Genomic DNA, 19,352 nt, shown 5'->3' with positions numbered 1-19,352 from the left:
GATTGGTCAACCGCTGAGTATTTCTTGAAATGCTGATCTCCTGGGATTTTCAAACTTAACAGTCTCTAGAATTGACTCAGAATGGTGCCAAAAACAAAAAACATCCAGTGAGGAGCAGTTTTGCGGGTGGAAACGTCTTGTTGATGAGAGAGGTCAACAGAGAATGACCAGACTGGTTTGAAATGACAAAGTCTTACGGTAACTCTCTGTACAATTGTGGTGAGAAGAATATATCTCTGAACGTTATACTGAGATGTGGGTTGGCGCTGTTTTGGTGGCACTAGGGGGACCTACACAATATTAGGCAGGTGTTTTTAATGTTGTGGCTGATTGGTGTATTGTTTACGTCTTGTGGCTACACTTTTGAAACCGTATTTTAACATTTGTTTTTAAGTAAAGTCCAAATTATTTTCTGTAGGATTCAACATTATGTAACAATTGCTGAATGTTGAACTTGTATTGAACAAGAATATTCCTTTAACAAATAGTCCTGCGTAGACAGACTTTTAACTATTGGCCTAAAGTCTGGTCCACATTTAAACTTAGCCAAAACTGTTGAATTTGACAGGAAGGGGCCATCAGAACATGTAAAGTGGCCAATCCACTGTTCACTCTTTTTACGGGACATTTAGGAACAGTTTAATCTGAAATTGAAATATAACACAAAGAGCAAAGCAGAATATACAGTACAGGTGTGCTCAAAGTATCTTTTTGACTTGCTGTTAACTGTCTCAAATAAAATTCTTGAATATTTGCAAATTTTTGATAAATCAAATGACTATTAAAGCATGGGAACTTGGAAATGGGACTTTTTTGTTACCCAGAGGACTGACGGATCACTTGTGTAAAACCAGCCAATCTGATTACCACTTGCCATGATCGACAAAGCTCTTGCCATTTTTGTACAGTGTGCATCAGATAGTCCATGAATGGCTTGTACTGTCTCAGTCTAAAACTATTCAAAATTGACTGTAGATACTGTAGTTTTCAATGGACCTGAAGCACCAAGGTCCTAGCACTCAGGAAAGATACCAAGAGATTTTGTAGAAATCTTGGGAGGTAATGTCAGATAATGATGATTATCAATGCAAATACAGTCAATTTAATGTAGTCCTCCTCTGCCCTGAATATCAATTAAAGCAAATGATACAAGCATGTTTAGTGGCTTTAAAAATATTGTCAATTTCAGTACATGCCACCAAAAAGTGAGCAATTTTAATGTAGTACAGATAAGTCTTTATTCTGGTCAGAGGAAGTAGTTTTTTTTATGCAAGATGTTGCCGATCACTTGTGCTGACGATAATGTCAGATAATCATGTATTAAGATTTGTTAATGCACCAGTGTTTGCTATTTATTAATGCAAATCTGTTTTCATTTCAATTCCACCTCCAGCTGTTTACAAACTAGAACTCAAGCTTTGATGAAGCAGCAATGCAGTTTTCATTTGTGTTATTCAGGCCGCACATACAGTATATCTTAAGTACCCACAGCACTGCAATTGATTACCACTACGTGTCAAAGACAAAAACACCGCTTATATATTCTCCTCGCATTCTGCCTGTCTATCTGCTCCTATTGTTTTTTCTGACCTGGCTTGTGTGCTTCTTTTGGCTTTGTAAGGTGTAGTCTCCTCCAATCAGGGAATAAACCCTGGAGTACTCCACTTCTCTCTGTTGTTATCAATGCTTCTGTATTCATTTCACACCTGCCAAACACTTATTTTTTCTTTCTTTCTTTCTTTTCTGTACCCTTTCTCTGCAAACATACAACATGCAAGTACATTATGATCTGTGTGGGAGCTTGTGTGTGCTTTGTGTATTGTGTTGTACGCCTCAGGGTTTCCGTTGTCCGGTAATTACCGGACATTGGCCGGTAAAAAAATTAAATGTCCGACAAAATTAAATCTCTCCGGTCAAATTGTCCGATTAAAATTGCCAAATAATCCCGTCCCCCTAACACAATCTGAATTTGAGAATAAGCCTAAAATGTATAAAGCAAAAATACACCGATCTCTTGCTATGTTATAAAGGAACAGGCTCTATCGTTTGAAAGTTATGAAACAACATCGCATGCTGCATTTCAAATAAAGCGCACGCCTAAAACGGCTGCAATATAGACCTAAACAACGAACGATTGAGTGAGACGTTTCAAATATGGCCAGGCCCAGGCAGACTAGCTTTAAAAGCTTTTTTCAGAGGCCAGACGATGGTGAATCAGGAACATCTCATTATAGATAGATCAGTGCTTCTAATCCGCGCATTCGTGCAGTTTTTTTCTCTATCATCAAAACTGAATAGCCTATGTTCATCAGTGCATGGTTACAGTCTATATCAAGCAGGGACACGTTTGTGTGCATTTTATTTTGTGATTTCACCGAATTAATAGAGAGTCTCCGCAACGGCGATAGATTGAAACGCGTCCTAGTGAAGATTGCGCAACTTCAGCGCAGCGCGTTGTGCATGCAACTGATAGCAGCGGACACGAGCGCTCAGCTTGATTTAAAAAACAACAGATTTTAGCGCTAGATCTCTTATTTAATAACGGACTAAATGAATGATCTGCTAGTTAACTAGAGATGTTTTATTTATTTGTATTAGGTACATCCGTGCCTCAATGTTTCAAAAAGTGAATGTGTGTGAAACCACAGTAAAAAACAATTGTTCATGGTTTTTTTTCGTCTATTTGAAAGTTAAGCTAATAATAATAATATGTTGCATTCTATACGGCCTGATTGTGTCATTTTTTAAGTTACATAGACTTCCTCCAGTTTTCCTCAACTTGACTAATTAAGAGGCGATATATTTGACCGGCATATCATCAAAATGTCCGTAAAATGAAACCTCTGCCCGGTCACTTTGACCGGCACCATTTTTTTCTAGTGGAAACTCTGGTATGCCTGTATTAAAGAGCACTCTTGTTTGTGGCCAGTGTGGGTTTTTTGTATTGTTTTGAATTGTTGGTGAAAATATAAAAAAATAAAATACAAATATAATGATGGTGTTCTGGACCGCAGCCATTATTAGTTATTATAGTTCTCCTGGTTGGAAAGTGTTGCAGTGGTTTAATGAAAAGCAGAGAGTTTGTCATAAACAGGCTTGTTGTGTTCAAATCAGGTGCCAGTTCATTAATTCTGTAGTGGCATGGTGATTATGATAATGGCTCGGGATGGATGACATACTTCTGAATTGTCCCCATTCTGTCCTTCGTGTATTTGTCTTGTGGGGCAGAGGCCAGGTGTGGGAATATTACTTGACTGTGGGTCATGGTTGATGGTCTAGACTTGCAGAATCAGACTTTTGACTATTTGCATAAAGTCTGATCAACATTTCATCGTGCTCTATGTGGCCTTTAAGTGAATTTGTACTAGAATCATAATTTTTGTACTAGAAATAAACTTTGATGTTGACTTGACTGGTCTTACATTTTTGAAAGTTTAATAAGCAATAAAGTTAGACAGACATAGACCTAGATAGACTGAATGTTTCCCAAAAAAAAAAAAAAAAAAAAAAATTATTATACCACTTTGATTTTTTTAAAACACCTACTTTTTCGATCTCGCCCTAGGCCGTTTGCCCGACTAACAATTTAATTTGGTATACCACACCTTAGTGTTGTCACGGTGCTAAAATTTCAGTAGTCGGTACTGATACCAGTGACGTTTCACAGATCTCGATACCAGTTTAGGTAGCACAGTATAAATATGCTGGTATGACAATGTGCTATTGAACACACCCGTTTAGCCTATTTAAAAAGTTACTTTTCAATGAAAATAATAAATGAAAAGAAATGCAAGTTTCCTTCAAGGGTTTCTCATTCAAAGAAGAATTGCTTGAATGTTTTTAAGTAGTAAATCAGTTTTATTCCTTACCAAATCATGTTTTCATTTTTATTATTATTATTATCCATCCATCCATCCATCCATTCATCTTCAACCGCTTATCCGAAGTCGGGTCGCGGGGGCAGCTGCTCCAGCAGGGGGCCCCAAACTTCCCTATCCCGAGCCACATTAACCAGCTCTGACTGGGGGACCCCGAGGCGTTCCCAGGCCAGTGTGGAGATATAATCTCTCCACCTAATCCTGGGTCTTCCCCGAGGCCTCCTCCCAGCTGGACGTGCCTGAAACACTTCCCTAGGGAGGCGGCCAGGGGGCATCCTTACCAGATATTATTATTATTTTTATTATTTTCTAGAACTCCATGTTTTAAAGTTTAATTTAATTTAATCATCAAAATGGTGTCTAATCAATTCATTCTTAAAACTTTTAACAAGTGAAAATAGAACATTTCTACATGGCATTGCATTTTCCCCCAAACTTTTATTCAACAGCAATCTTGCTTGTGATAAATTGATTAATTATTATTATTATTATTTATTATCATCATTACAGAGTATCTTATATTTTACTTTACAGTTTTAATATATTTCTGTCACAATTTCTTCAATTCCTGCGCTCTAGCTTATATTTTAAAATGTGCTTTTATTATGATGGATAAACAGTTCACAACAAGGCCCAGTTTGATCATTGAAGTCATTTAAGTCACGTCTGAAATCGAATTCTGACAAATTAAATTTAGGACACAGTTTTGGAGTGTTTGTATTTTGTGTTTTTGATGATTGGTGTTTGTGTATGTGGTAATTTTGAAATGTGATGTTTTAAATTGTGTTACTGTGAAGCACTTTGGTCAACTCTATTGTTTTAAATGCTAAATAAATAAATAATGTTGAGATTAAAGTGCAAATACAGTGATTTAATTATATAAATATAGTTTACATGTGCTGTGTGGGTCACTGTGGATTAGTGCTCTACTTTGTCATCTGATACAACGTGAATGATTCTCAGTGTCTGGAGTTTTTAGTGGATGAGCAGTCAAATGTATACATTCATTTAAAGTACACAGCTCTTCCACACAATAATTGCAGCCTTCAGCGGTTTAATAAATCACACTAGGACTGAAATCACAGTCACACTGCGTGCTGGTACCAAATAGAGTCGGTGCTCGGTACTACCGGTACTGCAGAAACACTGGTATCGTTACATCTTATTTATTTTAGTATTGACATGGTACCAAAGTACTGATACATTTGACATCACTACCTCATCTACAGAGCCTCCTGGCAAAAATTTCTTAAAACAGTTTTATTTTGTTAAATCATTCAGAAGATATGAGCTAATACATTTTCAGGTGTGGCCTATTATGACTAATTGACCTGTGTATTGTGCGTGCATTATGCAAAATTAACAAAACTTAAAACACATGGACAACAGAACATTGTGAGGTCACGTGCATATTTTCATCAATGTCTGAGGCTAGGATAAGTTAAGAAATGCCATTTGTGTGACTGATCAAATAAGTTGAAATTTGACACCATAACAGATGTCTACAGCATCTGTAACAATTGAGGACTGAGGCTGACAAAGGTTGAGGATCCAAGTGCAGTTAACTTTATTTAAACGAATGGAAACAAACAGAGATAAACAAACAAAACTACCACGGTGGGCAAAAATGAAAACAAAACACGAGAACACTGGAACTGGGAACACAGGCATGGGAACGAACATCACCAACATACAACCACGTTCACAAACAATCAACGAAAGACAGGGACTGAACCAAAAACCAGGGTATATATACATGAACATAGAACTAAGGGGCCAATGAACAAACAGAACACCAAACAAGATAACAAGATGACAAACAGAAGCAAATGGCAAACTTAACGAGGGCAGGTGAAAACAATGAACAGTGAACACGAGGGCTGACAGGAAGACTATGGAGGTACAAGGGTGACAAAAGTGAAAACTAAGGAATAACAAAAGTGACAAAATGACAAACAAAGGGCAACATTGAGACAAGACAGGGTAACCGTTACATAGCCCCCCCCCCCCAAGGATCGGATACCAGACGATCAACAAAAACAAAAACGGGAAGAACAAATAACCAATGACTGGGGGCACAAAGGGCAGACAGGCAGTCCAGGGGGCAACGAGGGGCAGACAGGCAGTCCAGGGGGCTACGAGGGGCAGACAGGCTGTCCAGGGAACAACGAGGGGCAGACAGGCAGTCCATGGGGGGCACAAGGGACACGGAGACAGACCAAGGAGGGCGAGAGGGCAGATAAGCAGTCTCTGGGGGTGTGTGCTGGGAACCAGGTCGGGTGGCCTGCAGAGCTTCCACCGGGTAGGGGCGGGTTTAGGTGGACTGGGAGATGGCCGCAGATCAGGGGCCGGTACAGGGCACCTGGGAGGTGGCCACAGGACAGAGGCCGGTTTAGATGGCCCGGGAGCTGGCCACTTGACAAGGACAGGGACCGGGTCAGGGGGCCTGGGAGGAGGCCACTGGACAGGGACAGGTCTAGAAGGCCTGGGAGGCATCCTCAGGACAGGGACTGGTCCCGGAGGCGGAGCTGAGAGGGGCTCTGGAGACAAGGCTGTGGGAGGTTCTGGAGGCCCAGGAGGCGGAGCCAAGGGAGGCGGACCCATGGAAAGCTCAGGAGGAGCAGGAGGCAGAGCTGAGGGAGGCTCTGGAAGCTCAGGAGGCAGAGCTGAGGGAGGCTCTGGAGGCTCAGGAGGCGGAGCTGAGGGAGGCTCAGGAGGCGGAGCTGAGGGAGGCTCAGGAGGCGGAGCTGAGGGAGGCCTAGGAGGTGGAGCCAAGGATGGCTCAGGAGGTGGAGCCGAGGGCGGTGGCGCCATAGGCAGTTCTAGAGGCGGAGGCCTGGAAGGCTCCAGGGACGGAGCCGAGGAAGGCTCGGGAGACGGGGCCGCAGGAGGCTCGGGAGGCGGGGCCGCAGGAGGCTCGGGAGGCGGGGCCGCAGGAGGCTCGGGAGGCGGGGCCGCAGGAGGCTCGGGAGACTCGAGGGGCGGAGCCCTGGAAGGCTCGAGGGGCGGAGCCCTGGAAGGCTCGAGGGGCGGAGCTCTGGAAGGCTCGAGGGGCGGAGCTCTGGAAGGCTCAGGAGGCTCGGAAGGCGGGGCTCTGGACAGGCGGGCTCAGGAGGCTCGGAAGGCGGGGCTCTGGACAGCTCGAGGCGGGCTCTGGAAGCTCGGAAGGCTCTGGAAGCTCGAGGCGGGCTCTGGAAAGCTCGGAAGGCGGGGCTCTGGAAGGCTCAAGAAGCTCGGACGGCGGGGCTCTGGAAAGCCCGGAAGGCGGAGCTCTGGAAAGCTCAGGAAGCTCGGAAGGCGGGGCTCTGGAAAGCTCAGGAAGCTCGGAAGGCGGGGCTCTGGAAAGCTCAGGAAGCTCGGAAGGCGGGGCTCTGGAAAGCTCGGGAGGAGGAGCCCTGGAAGACTCGAGAGACTTGAGACGGGCTCGACCACTGGCGCTGGCTCTGGGACGGTCCTGGCTACTGGCGCTGGCTCTTGGACGGTCACGGCCACTGGCGCTTGGACGGTCACGGCCACTGGCGCTGGCGCTTGGATGGTCACGGCTTCAGGCGCTGGCTCAGGGACGGTCGAGGCTTCAGGCGCTGGCTCAGGGACGGTCGAGGCTTCAGGCGCTGGCTCAGGGACGGTCGAGGCTTCAGGCGCTGGCTCAGGGACGGTCGAGGCTTCAGGCGCTGGCTCAGGGACGTCTGAGGCTACAGGCGCTGGCTCGGGGACGGTCGAGGGCTCAGGTTCACTCACCGTGGCTGACGAGGACTCAGGCTCGCTCACAGTGACATGCGTGGGCTCTAGCTCGCTCACCGTGACATGCGTGGGCTCTAGCTTGCAGACCGGGGCAGGCGCGGGCCGGGAGGCGGAAGCCCGTCTTCTCTCCCTCCTCCGGCAGACGAAGTGGGCCGCGCTGGCTCATGGAAGGTGACTGGCGACGCTGGAACGCTGTTCCTGGTCGGCGTGACTTCAGGCTCGATGGCCAGGGCAGGCGTAGGCTCTGGCTCGCAGACCGGGGCAGGCATGAACGGGGAGCCGCACAACAGCAAGGTTAACTGCAGGAAGTCGCGGAGAGTCCAGCCGCATGATGCCGGCGGCAGCCGCTCCTTCAGCCAGCCACTCAGGTTTTCCCTGAAGAAGACCACCAGGGAGGAGTCCAAGAAGTCCGCAACAGCCGCCAGTTTAAGGAAGTCGCGGACGTGGGCCTCAATAGGACGGTCCTCTTGCCTCAGGCAGAGCAGGTGATATCTGGCGCGTAATACTGCTGGATCCATGGTGTGGTCTTTCGTTCTGTAACGATTGAGGACTGAGGCTGACAAAGGTTGAGGATCCAAGTGCAGTTAACTTTATTTAAACGAATGGAAACAAACAGAGATGAACAAACAAAACTACCACGATGGGCAAAAATGAAAACAAAACACGAGAACACTGGAACTGGGAACACAGGCATGGGAACGAACATCACCAACATACAACCACGTTCACAAACAATCAACGAAAGACAGGGACTGAACCAAAAACCAGGGTACATATACATGAACATAGAACTAAGGGGCCAATGAACAAACAGAACACCAAACAAGATAACAAGATGACAAACAGAAGCAAATGGCAAACTTAACGAGGGCAGGTGAAAACAATGAACAGTGAACACGAGGGCTGACAGGAAGACTATGGAGGTACAAGGGTGACAAAATTGAAAACTAAGGAATAACAAAAGTGACAAAATGACAAACAAAGGGCAACAGTGAGACAAGACAGGGTAACCGTTACAGCATCCACATAATATATTGTCAAATTTGGTCATCTTCTCCAAACGTGCTTGGACCCCGATAATTGACACTTGGTGCTACAGTATATTCTAGCCATTTTATCATTTTTGTGCCGCCACGTGTAATGATGGGCAATTTAGTTTTTTGCACACGGCTGTCACCTCAAAAACCAGCTAAATGAACCTTGTTTTTATCTTATTTGTTCAACAACAGTACAAAATGCATACAAACTAATCTGCACAGTCTAAATCATCATTTAAAACTCAATTATGACCAACACCAATGATTCTTTAATTGACACACTTCCAACTCAGAAAGTCAGGGCTCAAAGAAAATCCAGACTATTCCACGGCTAATTATGACTTTGTTGTAGGGTTCATGTGCGCTCAACTCGTAAATATGGTAATTACGACATAACTTAATCACACCTTAAAAACCTGACTTACAGAAGTTATGTAGAAGCCATCCATTCGAATTGGAGCTTGTGATTTTGCCATTTGTGCGTGCAATGTGCATGAGGTGGTCACTGAACAGTCAGAAGGTAATTGTCTGGCTCTATCTTTTTTTTTTGGTTGTTTATACGAGTGTGTGCACATTCACTGCATTGAAAAAATATTTGTATGTATTTTAGGTTGTCAGCAGAGGTATAGCGATTGAAATGTACTCCACTTTCTAATTGTCATTCAGACAGCATATATGGGGCAGGAGATGAAAGTCGATGTTGGTGGTTAGTGCTGTACTGTAAATGACGTGTCTATTCACATGTTGCTCAACATCTCTGTCTGCATGCTAGAAAAGAAGAGGCTGCCTTTGTGATCCAAAGAGAGAGAAAGATTTGTTTAAGCAGAGACTGAGAGAGAGATCAAGAGAAAAAGACTTTAATGAGTCCTTGTAAGTGGTGTCCTGGTAAACAGGCTCTGGCCACTGTTATCTGCAAGCTAATGATGTCTGCAGCGCTATTCAATTAGGACAGAAACATGGTCACTAACAGCTTAGGCCTTAAAGAGTTTAATGCTGCCCCGACCACTACACTTCCACTCCATTAGTCTGAGAACATCAGCCACAGATACACAGGGCACTGCATGGTGCTTTCACAACTCTATTTGCAATTGTTGTGCTTAAAAGTTGAAGTGCTCCATCTGATGGTTTTATTTCAATGGTGGCAATATTTTTGTGTTTGTCTGTATGCGCAGACTGATGGTAAAATTGTTCTGTGCTTACAGAAATCCAAACCACTGGCCCAGTGTCCAAAGCTGAAAGTGTTTTTGAGGTCAAATGTCCACAGGGTGGCACCAAACCTGAGTTGTATTTTTAGTTGTAGATTATTTTATAGAGTCTGCTGGAATGCATACCCCCTTATCTAAACCCCAACCCTAAACCTGGGTACGATGTGACTTGAACCCATCTCTAGGAGTGAATGTGATTATTTCCTGGTTGCAATGGGACTAGAACACGTGTCTAGGAGTGAATGTGATTATTTCCTGGTTGCTATGTGAATAGAACCTGTCTCTAGTTGGAGTGAAGACTATTACTTCCTGGTTTCTGATTAGTTCCTGGTTTCCATAGGACTAGAACCTATGTCTCGGAGTGAACACAATTACTTCCTGGCTACCAAAGATCTAGAACAAATATTTCTTGAGCAAACATGATTACTATCTGGTTGCCATGACAGAAGGACCCATGTTTTGGAGTAAATTACTTTGTGGTTTCAGTAGAGCTAGAACTAATGTCTCAGAGTGAACACAATTACTTCCTGGTTTCCATTAGACTAGAACCAGTGGGTGCTTCTCAAATGGAAGGCTGTTCCCTAATTAGGCTGTGTCCTTCCTAGACCAGTCCTTCTGGCTGTAAGCTAGACTCCTCATCAGCATTCAATGCTAGAACGAGACTGTCGTAAATGCGCATGGCAAACCATATGATTAGAACCATGTGATATTTTACTTTTTAGAAAATCCATATACTTCAGAAAATGAGAAATACGTCCTTAATCTCTTAATTACCATATTTTAGCTAAATTTGCTCTTCACAAAGCTAGATTCACTCAAAAAAGCTTTTATATAATACATTTTGCAACACTGATCTTAGAATTAATTTTTAAATGGAACCCTAGACTTTTCAAATTCATGTAATTGCCCTTTTATTAATTTTCTTTTTTTTTCTTTTTTAGTGCTTTGTATATTCTAATTTGTTGTATTGTATAAACTATTGCAATTTTTTGTATAAAATTTTTTAAAACTTGAAGAGAAAGTTGCGTCATAAAGGTTTTTGAACTTTAATAAAGGATGCTTTAAAGACATAGTGCCGGGGTGTTTCATTGTGAAACGGAATGCTGCACAATAATCGTTTATCTCGATTATCTTGATTTCATAACCATTCGAAACCAAAATCGTAATTGAAAATGCTATTCTATTAATCGGCCAACCCTGGTGCAAATGATTGTGGGTAATTGAAGGCCATGAAGGATACACCTGATGCATCATCTAAAATATGCAACAGAAGGTGTGAAACGAGGCTGCCTTACAAGTGTTCTCACAATTGAGATGGCCTTTGACGATGCTTAATGACATGGCAGCTGAGATATCCAGCTAATGAGGCTGCAGCCTTCCAATTGAGAAGCACCCAAAGTCGGAGTGAACATGATTACTTCCTGGTTTCCATGAGATAAGAACCAATGTTTTGGAGTAAGCATGATTACTTCCTGGTTTTGATGGGACTAGAATGTCTTGAGATCCTCTGAGAATGTACCCATGTCTAGGAGTGAACACAATGTGAATTTACATTTATGCATTTGGCAGACGCTTTTATCCAAAGCAACTTACAGTGCACTTATTACAGGGACAATCCCCCCAGAGCAACCTGGAGTTAAGTGCCTTGCTCAAAGACACAATGGTGGTGGCCGTGGGGATCAAACCAGCGACTTTCTGATTACTAGATTACCAGTTATGCGCTTTAGACCACTACACCACCATATACAAAAAGTTTTTTTTTATTATTATTTCAGGATACATAAACATTCTGAAGCAGCATATTGATTTTCTTTGTGAACATGTTGGTATGATCGGGATTCAAGAGCATTCAAGATTTAATCCTCTCTGTTTTTTTAAAGGACCTACAGGTCTGATTTGTGTTTATTGTCTGTATTCACACTTGTCTAAACTCGCTTGTCTCTTTGATCAATCTATAGTTGGAAATAGCTTTCTGCTGTCATGCTTTGATGTTTTCATATGGGGAAATACATTTGTATTATATTTGTTTCATTTAGAGTTACCTAAAAGCATTTAAGCTCAACATTTATGACCAATTTTCTTGAATTTGGACAAAATTGCTTTGCTGTAGCTCTACATAATTCATACATGTGAAACATAAATTAAATACAAATGATGTATGGTTATTACAGCCTTTAGAAATTAAAATGCCCTCAAGCTTTTCAGAATTTTATTTAAGTGATACATCTTCTAGAAAAGAAGTTTAAAATGACTACACATAGGTTATGTCAATTGACACTTCAGTTTTGTAGAGATGACAGCAGAATTTGTTGTAGGCCAACATCAGTTTCCCTGGAGGTGCTGCTCACTGACACAACTGTCCTTGACTAACCTCCCATTTGCATTCATTGACATGCTTTCTCTCTGTGTGCATCTCTTTCTGTAGGAACTGGTGGGTAGTAACCCTCCGCAAAGGAACTGGAAGGGAATAGCGATCGCACTGCTTGTTATTCTGGTCATCTGCTCTTTGATCGTCACCTCTGTCATACTGTTGACTCCAGGTAAGCTGCATGGGAGCAAAGGGGCCGGGGCCACAAGCTTTGAGGCCACAGTACACATACACAAAACACATTACACTACTTTAACATACTCCTTCAGTGCTGTAAACAAACCAACTGAATGCTTGCATACAGATGCATGGCCCTATTACAAACACAGCCTCACATCTACACATTCTGCCACAACACCTTGAATATTAATATTTAAATATTGTTTGTTTGTTTGTTTTTTGGGTAAAAAGTACATTTCACCATAATGTGGGATATCCCAAAATAGTCTGTATTATTTTTACACTGTAATTCATGTTCATATTTATTTAATAATTTGTTTATTAAATGTGGGACTTCTATTTTGAAAAATGTTGTCCAGAAGCGCTTGCCGTAGAGATTTGCGTTGGTTTAACAAACCTGTTCTCAGTCCATGCTGAACTTGAGACTGAGAGAAATGATTTCACCGTACAATCAATTAATTGAAAACCATCCGTTGATATATCCACAGCGGCCAATAAACAAACCACGTTTGAGTTTCTATATCGCCGTTTGTTCTCAGTATTATCTGTGAATTTGCACTGACAGTACAAACTAAGTGAGAAATACACTTACACACAAAATACACTTATATTCAAGATATGTTCCCTGAAAGCAAGTCTTAATATCATATATGTTCTTCACAGGTAAAGGTATTTGTTTTAAGGATTTTTAGATATTTATTTAATAGAAAACAAGGCAAAAACACTAACAAAAGGATTTTGTTTTCAGTGATCTTGTTTCTGAATTATACTTAAGCGAAAGTATTTTTATTTGAAAGTATTCAGCTGGTTAAGAGCTAATGATTAATCATTGCAATAATCGCCTGAATAATTGTTCGATTTGTCGATCATTAAAATAATCATTAGTTGCAGCCTTGTAGAGTGCTCCCTGTCAGCAGTGGTGAGTACCTTCCGAAAATGGTTTGAGGAGGTATAAACCAAAAACCGGCGACAGGGTGTTGGGCACCCAGGCTCATCGATGCATAAGGTCACGAAGGCTATTCCGTCTGGTCCAAACTGACAGAAGGTTTACTATGGCACATGTCACAGAAAACTTTAATGATGGTTAAGGGAGGAATGTGTCACAACACACAGTGCATTGCACACCAACGCATATTGGGATGCGTAGCCGCAGACTGGTTAGATTGCCCATGATGACCTCTAATGTCTAGGTGCCAGATACCACAGGATACCCTACAGGGGTCTTGCAGACTTCATGCATTGTATGAGTTGTATGTATCTCAGCATTGTATGAGAAGACAGAGCAGAGGGTTTGGGTTGAACCAAATGTTGTTGGGAGGGGGGGGGCTATGAATCGTGGATCACTTCTGTGTTTAGGAAAAAGGTGGATAACCACTTCTCCATGGAACTTCTTATTTGTGGAAATGTCAGCACGTAAATCCAATCTGTTTGTCATTAATTTCTGAGATATACTACAAACATAATACCGTTTCTTCATCACTGTAGTTTACCATAATTCGACAATCCTCATTTCCATCAGATGTTAAAATTAAGCATGTCGAAGCTTCTGTGACTGTATAATGCACATGAATAGAGGTAGTCACTGAGGCATTATATTATTGGTTGTCTGCTGCTCAGTAAAGCTCTGTAACACTCTATCACTACATTTCACATTGTCTACCTTTGGCACTGCAATTCTGGGTTTACTCAGTAAAAGCTGTGTTTTTGTTGCTCTGGAACAGGGTTTTATAACCCAGTGTTAACGTTTTGAATTAATGCATTACTCCTCTGAAATGCGGGTCTCTTTTCTCCAGAAGTGGAACAAGTAAATCACAGATACAGAGGTATGTATCTTACATCATACCAGTCTGTCTCTCTCTACAGTAGTTGCTCCCAACTGTCCTGTGTCATCCAGACCCTTAGACATGAGCTGCCTCTCTGTCTCTTTTCTACATAGTCAGCTGTCTTCTATGGCAGCATCCTAACTGAAATTGAGGGGCTCCAGGCGGTCGGTTAGGAGCCCCTTCTCCCCTCTCGTCGGCATTGGGGTGGACTGTAGTGGCGAGAACTCTACTACGGCGTATCCCTCCTCCTTCCCGGGCTTCGGCACCAGTGTAAAGGGATCAATGTCAAGGAGGAGGCGAGAACCGGCTTGACGGTGTAAATAATATTTTACTTACCAACTTAAACAAAAGACAAACCCACACATATGACGGACATGTCCGTAAACGATCTCTCTCTCCTGCACGATCTTCTGCAGTCGACCTTTATCCCTCTCGGGAGGCTTGATTAGCCTAATACGGGACCGGGTGTGTAGGATCATGACCCGGCCCCGTCCTCCACCTTGCCACATATGTATATTTAAAATAAAAAATTATTGGTATGGTCAAAAAGAGATGCGCAACAGAGCTTCAGACTATCAATGAAATGTATTGATTAAACAAATTTGATTACCTGTGGCACAAGGCTGGTACCGCTGAATCACAGTGTGCTGATATTTTCGATCAATTTCGACCAATTTCGATGCCACAACAAAAATGTGCTAATATGGCACATTATGGCTTCAATGTATATAATAAATTAAAAGATATGCATGTTTCCTTAAAGTTTCTCAAGTAACCCTGCATTGCTTAAGTTTTTTAAGTAGGGCCCTACTGAAATATATATATTTTTCTTAAAAACTTTTTTTTCCCTATTTTTTAATAATTTTTCCATAATTCAATGTCTTAAAGTTTAATTTTTGTCATCGTCAAAAACTTGTCTAATCAAAATAATTCTTAAAACTTAAAGTAAATAGTAGAACAATTACTATTCAACGTACCATTGCATTTTTTTACAAACTTATATTTAGTAAAAAAAAATTCTTGATTGTAACATATAGCTAATTTGTATTAATATTATTGTGGTAGCGGGGGCGTGTTCAGGTGGCCGTCCGGAGAGGGAAAGTGGTATGGATGCCTGCACCTGAGCTAAATTATTTCTTACACCTGTCTCCAGAGATGGACTGGTAATCTGGCATACCAGGGTTATTTTCCCGGTGGGCCGTTGCACTTTTGTGTCGATCAGGCGCATAATGGCCATCGGGAGAACCGAGCGGCCGGTGGTTCGCACAAAACGGCACCGCGATATTCAGAAAAAGACAGCGAACACCAACAACATTTGGTTCATATCCTTTATGCAATGGAGCCACTGGAATAGGTCGTGGTCAGAGGTAGTACTGAAGGGTGAGGAAAAGCTTCCAGCTGATGTACAATACCGGGTGCTCCTCCCCCTCCACCAGCTGGGACAATACGGCTCCCAACCCCTTGTCTGATGCATCAGTCTGTACAACAAAAGGGAGAGAAAATTCAGGAACATGTAACATTGGCCCACCACAAAGCACAGCTTTCACTTGCATAGAAGCCTGTTGGCATGGCTCCAAACACTGGACCGGGTCTGGGGCTCCCTTTTTAATGAGATCGGTCAGTGGCCTGGTGATGTCCGAATAATTAGGCACAAACCTCCTATAAAAGCCAGCCAGCCCCAGGAAATGTATCACCTCCTTTTTGGTCTTGGGTCTTGGGCATGCCTCAACTGCTGCTGTCTTATCAATTTGGGGGCACACCTGCCCGTGACCCAAGTGGAACCCCATATACTGTACCTCCACCCATCTAATTGCACACTACTCGCGCACTTGCCGTGAGTCCCGCCGTCACACCGACCTCAGAACCACCCTTAGATGCTGCATACGCAGAGAGGTCTGAGGTTTCGGTCCATTAGGCACTGAAGTGTAGCTGGGGCTTCAAACAAACCGGAAGAAAGGGTCACAAATTAGTGTAAGCCAAACGGTGTTGATAAGGCTGTTTTCTCATGGGATATTGGTATTAAGGGAATATGCCAATAACCCTTCGTTAAATCCAGTGCCGAATAAAAGCGAGCCGCACCCAAGCGATCGAGCAGTTTGTCAATATGAGTCATTTGGTTTGTATCAAATGTAGACACTGCATTAACCTTTCTATAATCCACACAGAACCACACGAGCCTTCGCTCTTCAGATCCAGCACCACTGGGCTGGCCCAGTCACTGTGGGATTCTTCTATTATCCCCATATCGATTAATTCTTCTCAAACCAAATTTTTTTTTTGCTCTGTTAATTGGCAGGGACAACTGCATAACACTACCCCAGGATTTTTTTCGATATGGTGTTTTATGAGGTTCGTACAACCAGGAAGTTGCGAGAACATGTCCGGGGAATTCTCTTTGCAACTAGGCCACATCCGTGATTTGCTTGGAAAACAATATGCGTTTGTCACTACAGCATAATCGTGGATATCCCCATGCACCACCTTACCTTCACCTTGTGACTAGCACCCAAAGCCACACGAATCTTGAATCAGGCATTGATGGATGGAGGTTTGGCTGCAACCCGAATCCACCAAGGCCTGATATGTATCCCCCTTATTACTCACAGGTATGCGGAACGTACCAGCTTGATAAAGTAGTGTTCCTGACCTAAGACAGTGAATGTTTTCTATGACTACGTGTCAGTAGTTGTGTATAAATGAGTTTAAATTTATTTGGCTGTAAAGGTGTATGTAAACTTCTGACTTCAACTGTAAATCTCTGTTCTCCCTGGCTCTTTGAAATGTATTTAAAATTCCCAGCTGTGCTTCTTATAAGTATGCTGTGAATGCTACCTTGCTTAAATTAAGCTCACAGATTCAGCCTTTGAGAAACAAATTGATTAGTTTTGTCTGTTTCCACACATAAACATTTTTTTTTATCTCTAATTATGCAACGTCCAGAGTGTAAAACCGTAGCTATAGTTTGGGGACATCTTAAATCGGAGAATTGATAATAAAGCAAATACTATTATTATTATTATTATTATTATTATTAGGGGTCAAGCCCCAAAGGGGCAAAAGACCCCTATTGTTTCTGTTAGTTTTCTTCTTCTTCTTCTTCTTCCGCTCTTGAGTCTATGGCAACCCATAGAACCACTTGTGGGAAAGTTATGAAATTTGGCACACAGATAGAGGACAGTCTGATATGTCACCACAGCAAATTTGGCATCTCTACCTCGAACCCTCTAGTGCCACCAACTGCCCAAACTTGCACTCACGTTTATGTTAATAACTTTTGAACCGTGAGTCCTAGAAACAGATTCCTCTGATTCCATGGCTCAAGACACCCTATGAAGTCATTTTCCGTCATACATTTTTTCTGAAAAACATACATTTTCGAACTTGTCCTAGGCCATTTGTCCGATTTGCAAGAAAATTGGCTTGCATCATCTAGAGACATGCACGAGAAAAAGATATTCACAGAATTTTGATAAACCATACCGTTTTTGAATGGCTGCAGTTCTTTACTTCACTGCTCTGTTCTATCTGGAGCAGAGGACGGTTTAGGAATTCAGGCAGATGGAGGAGAGAGAAGGAGAGCACAGGCCGTAGAGACTGAGCAGGTGGCATCTCTAGCTTGAGTCCTGACGCCTCTCCAAAACTACCTGACAATACACATGTCACTGTGTATAGTTGCATCTGATTTATCCTGAAAAGGTACACTGCAAAAAATATATATTTTTAAGGACAACACAAAATGCAATTCAACTAATTTTACTTCCATAATGTTGTATGCCGTTTTCAATTAGGAAAAAACATTTAGGGATAGACGATTTAATCCATCACTGATTGAATGCAGTAAAGTGGTCTATACTGTGGATATAAAAAGTCTACACACCCCTGTTAAAATGGCAGGTTTTTGTGATGTAAAAGAATGAGACAAAGATAAATGATGTCAGAACTTTTTCCACTTTTAATGTGACCTATAATGTGAAAACTTACAATACATACATAAGTGTGCACACCCTCTTATAACTGGGGATGTGGCTGTGTTCAGAATTAACCAATCACATTCAAACTCATGTTAAACAGAAGTCATTACACACCTGCCATCATTTAAAGTGACTCTGATTAATCACAAATAAAGTTCAGCTGTTCTGGTAGGATTTTCCTGACATTTTCTTAGTTGCATCTCAGAGCAAAAGCCATGGTCTGCAGAGAGCAACCAAAGCATTAGATATACCATGGAACACAGTGAAGACAGTCATCATCAAGTGGAGAAAATCTGGCACAACAGAGACATTACCAAGAACTGGACGTCCCTCCAATATTGCAGAAAATACGAGAAGAAATCTGGTCAGGGAGGCTTCCAAGAGGCCTACAGCAACATTAAAGGAACTGCAGGAATTTCTGGCAAGTACTGGCTGTGTGCTACTTGTGACATCAATCTCCCGTATTCTTCATATGAATGGGCTATTGGGTAGGCAAGATGGAAGCCTTTTCTTACAAAGGAAAAACATCCAAGCCTGGCTGAAGTTTGCAAAAACAAACATCAAGTCTCCCAAAAGCACGTGGGAAAATGTGTTATGGTCTGATGAAACCAAGGTTGAACTTTTTGGCCATAATTCCAAAAGGTATGTTTGGCGCAAAAACAACACTGCACATCACCCAAAGAACACCATACCCACAATGAAGCATGGTGGTGGCAGCATCATGCTTTGGGGCTGTTTTTCTTCAGCTGGAACCAGGGCTTTAATCAGGGTGGAGGGAATTATGAACAGTTCCAAATACCAGGCAATTTTGGCACAAAACCTTCAGGCGTCCGTTAGAAAGCTGAAGATGAAGAGGAAGTTCACCTTTCAGCATGACAACGACCCAAAGCACACATCCAAATTCACAAAAGCATGGCTTCACCAGAAGAAGATTAATGTTTTGGAATGGCCCAGCCAGAGCCCAGACCTGAATCCAATTGAACATCTGTGGGATGATCTGAAGAGGGCTGTGCACAGGAGATGTCCTCGCATTCTGACAGATTTGGAGCGCTTTTGCAAAGAAGAGTGGGCAAATATTGCCACGTCAAGATGTGCCATGCTAATAGACTCCTATCCATAAGAGTGCTGTAATAAAATCAAAAGGTGAGT

At 42.4% G+C, this 19,352-nt stretch overlaps 1 protein-coding gene across 3 annotated transcripts in view; it reads left to right on the top strand.

Moving 5' to 3' along the window:
- Window positions 1–19,352, top strand: part of dpp6a (dipeptidyl-peptidase 6a) — a 474,464-nt gene that overhangs the window by 287,369 nt on the left and 167,743 nt on the right. For all 3 annotated transcript variants that reach the window (XM_052114879.1, XM_052114878.1, XM_052114877.1), the window contains one exon: window positions 12,287–12,401. In XM_052114879.1, coding sequence (XP_051970839.1) covers window positions 12,287–12,401 — 115 coding nt within the window. The remainder of the gene's footprint in view (window positions 1–12,286; window positions 12,402–19,352) is intronic.

This window comes from Xyrauchen texanus, chromosome 42, assembly GCF_025860055.1.
Source record: "Xyrauchen texanus isolate HMW12.3.18 chromosome 42, RBS_HiC_50CHRs, whole genome shotgun sequence".
NCBI classification, from domain to species: domain Eukaryota; kingdom Metazoa; phylum Chordata; class Actinopteri; order Cypriniformes; family Catostomidae; genus Xyrauchen; species Xyrauchen texanus.
Note: the sequence above shows the minus strand (reverse complement) of the source record. Positions and strands in the feature narration are given on the sequence as shown.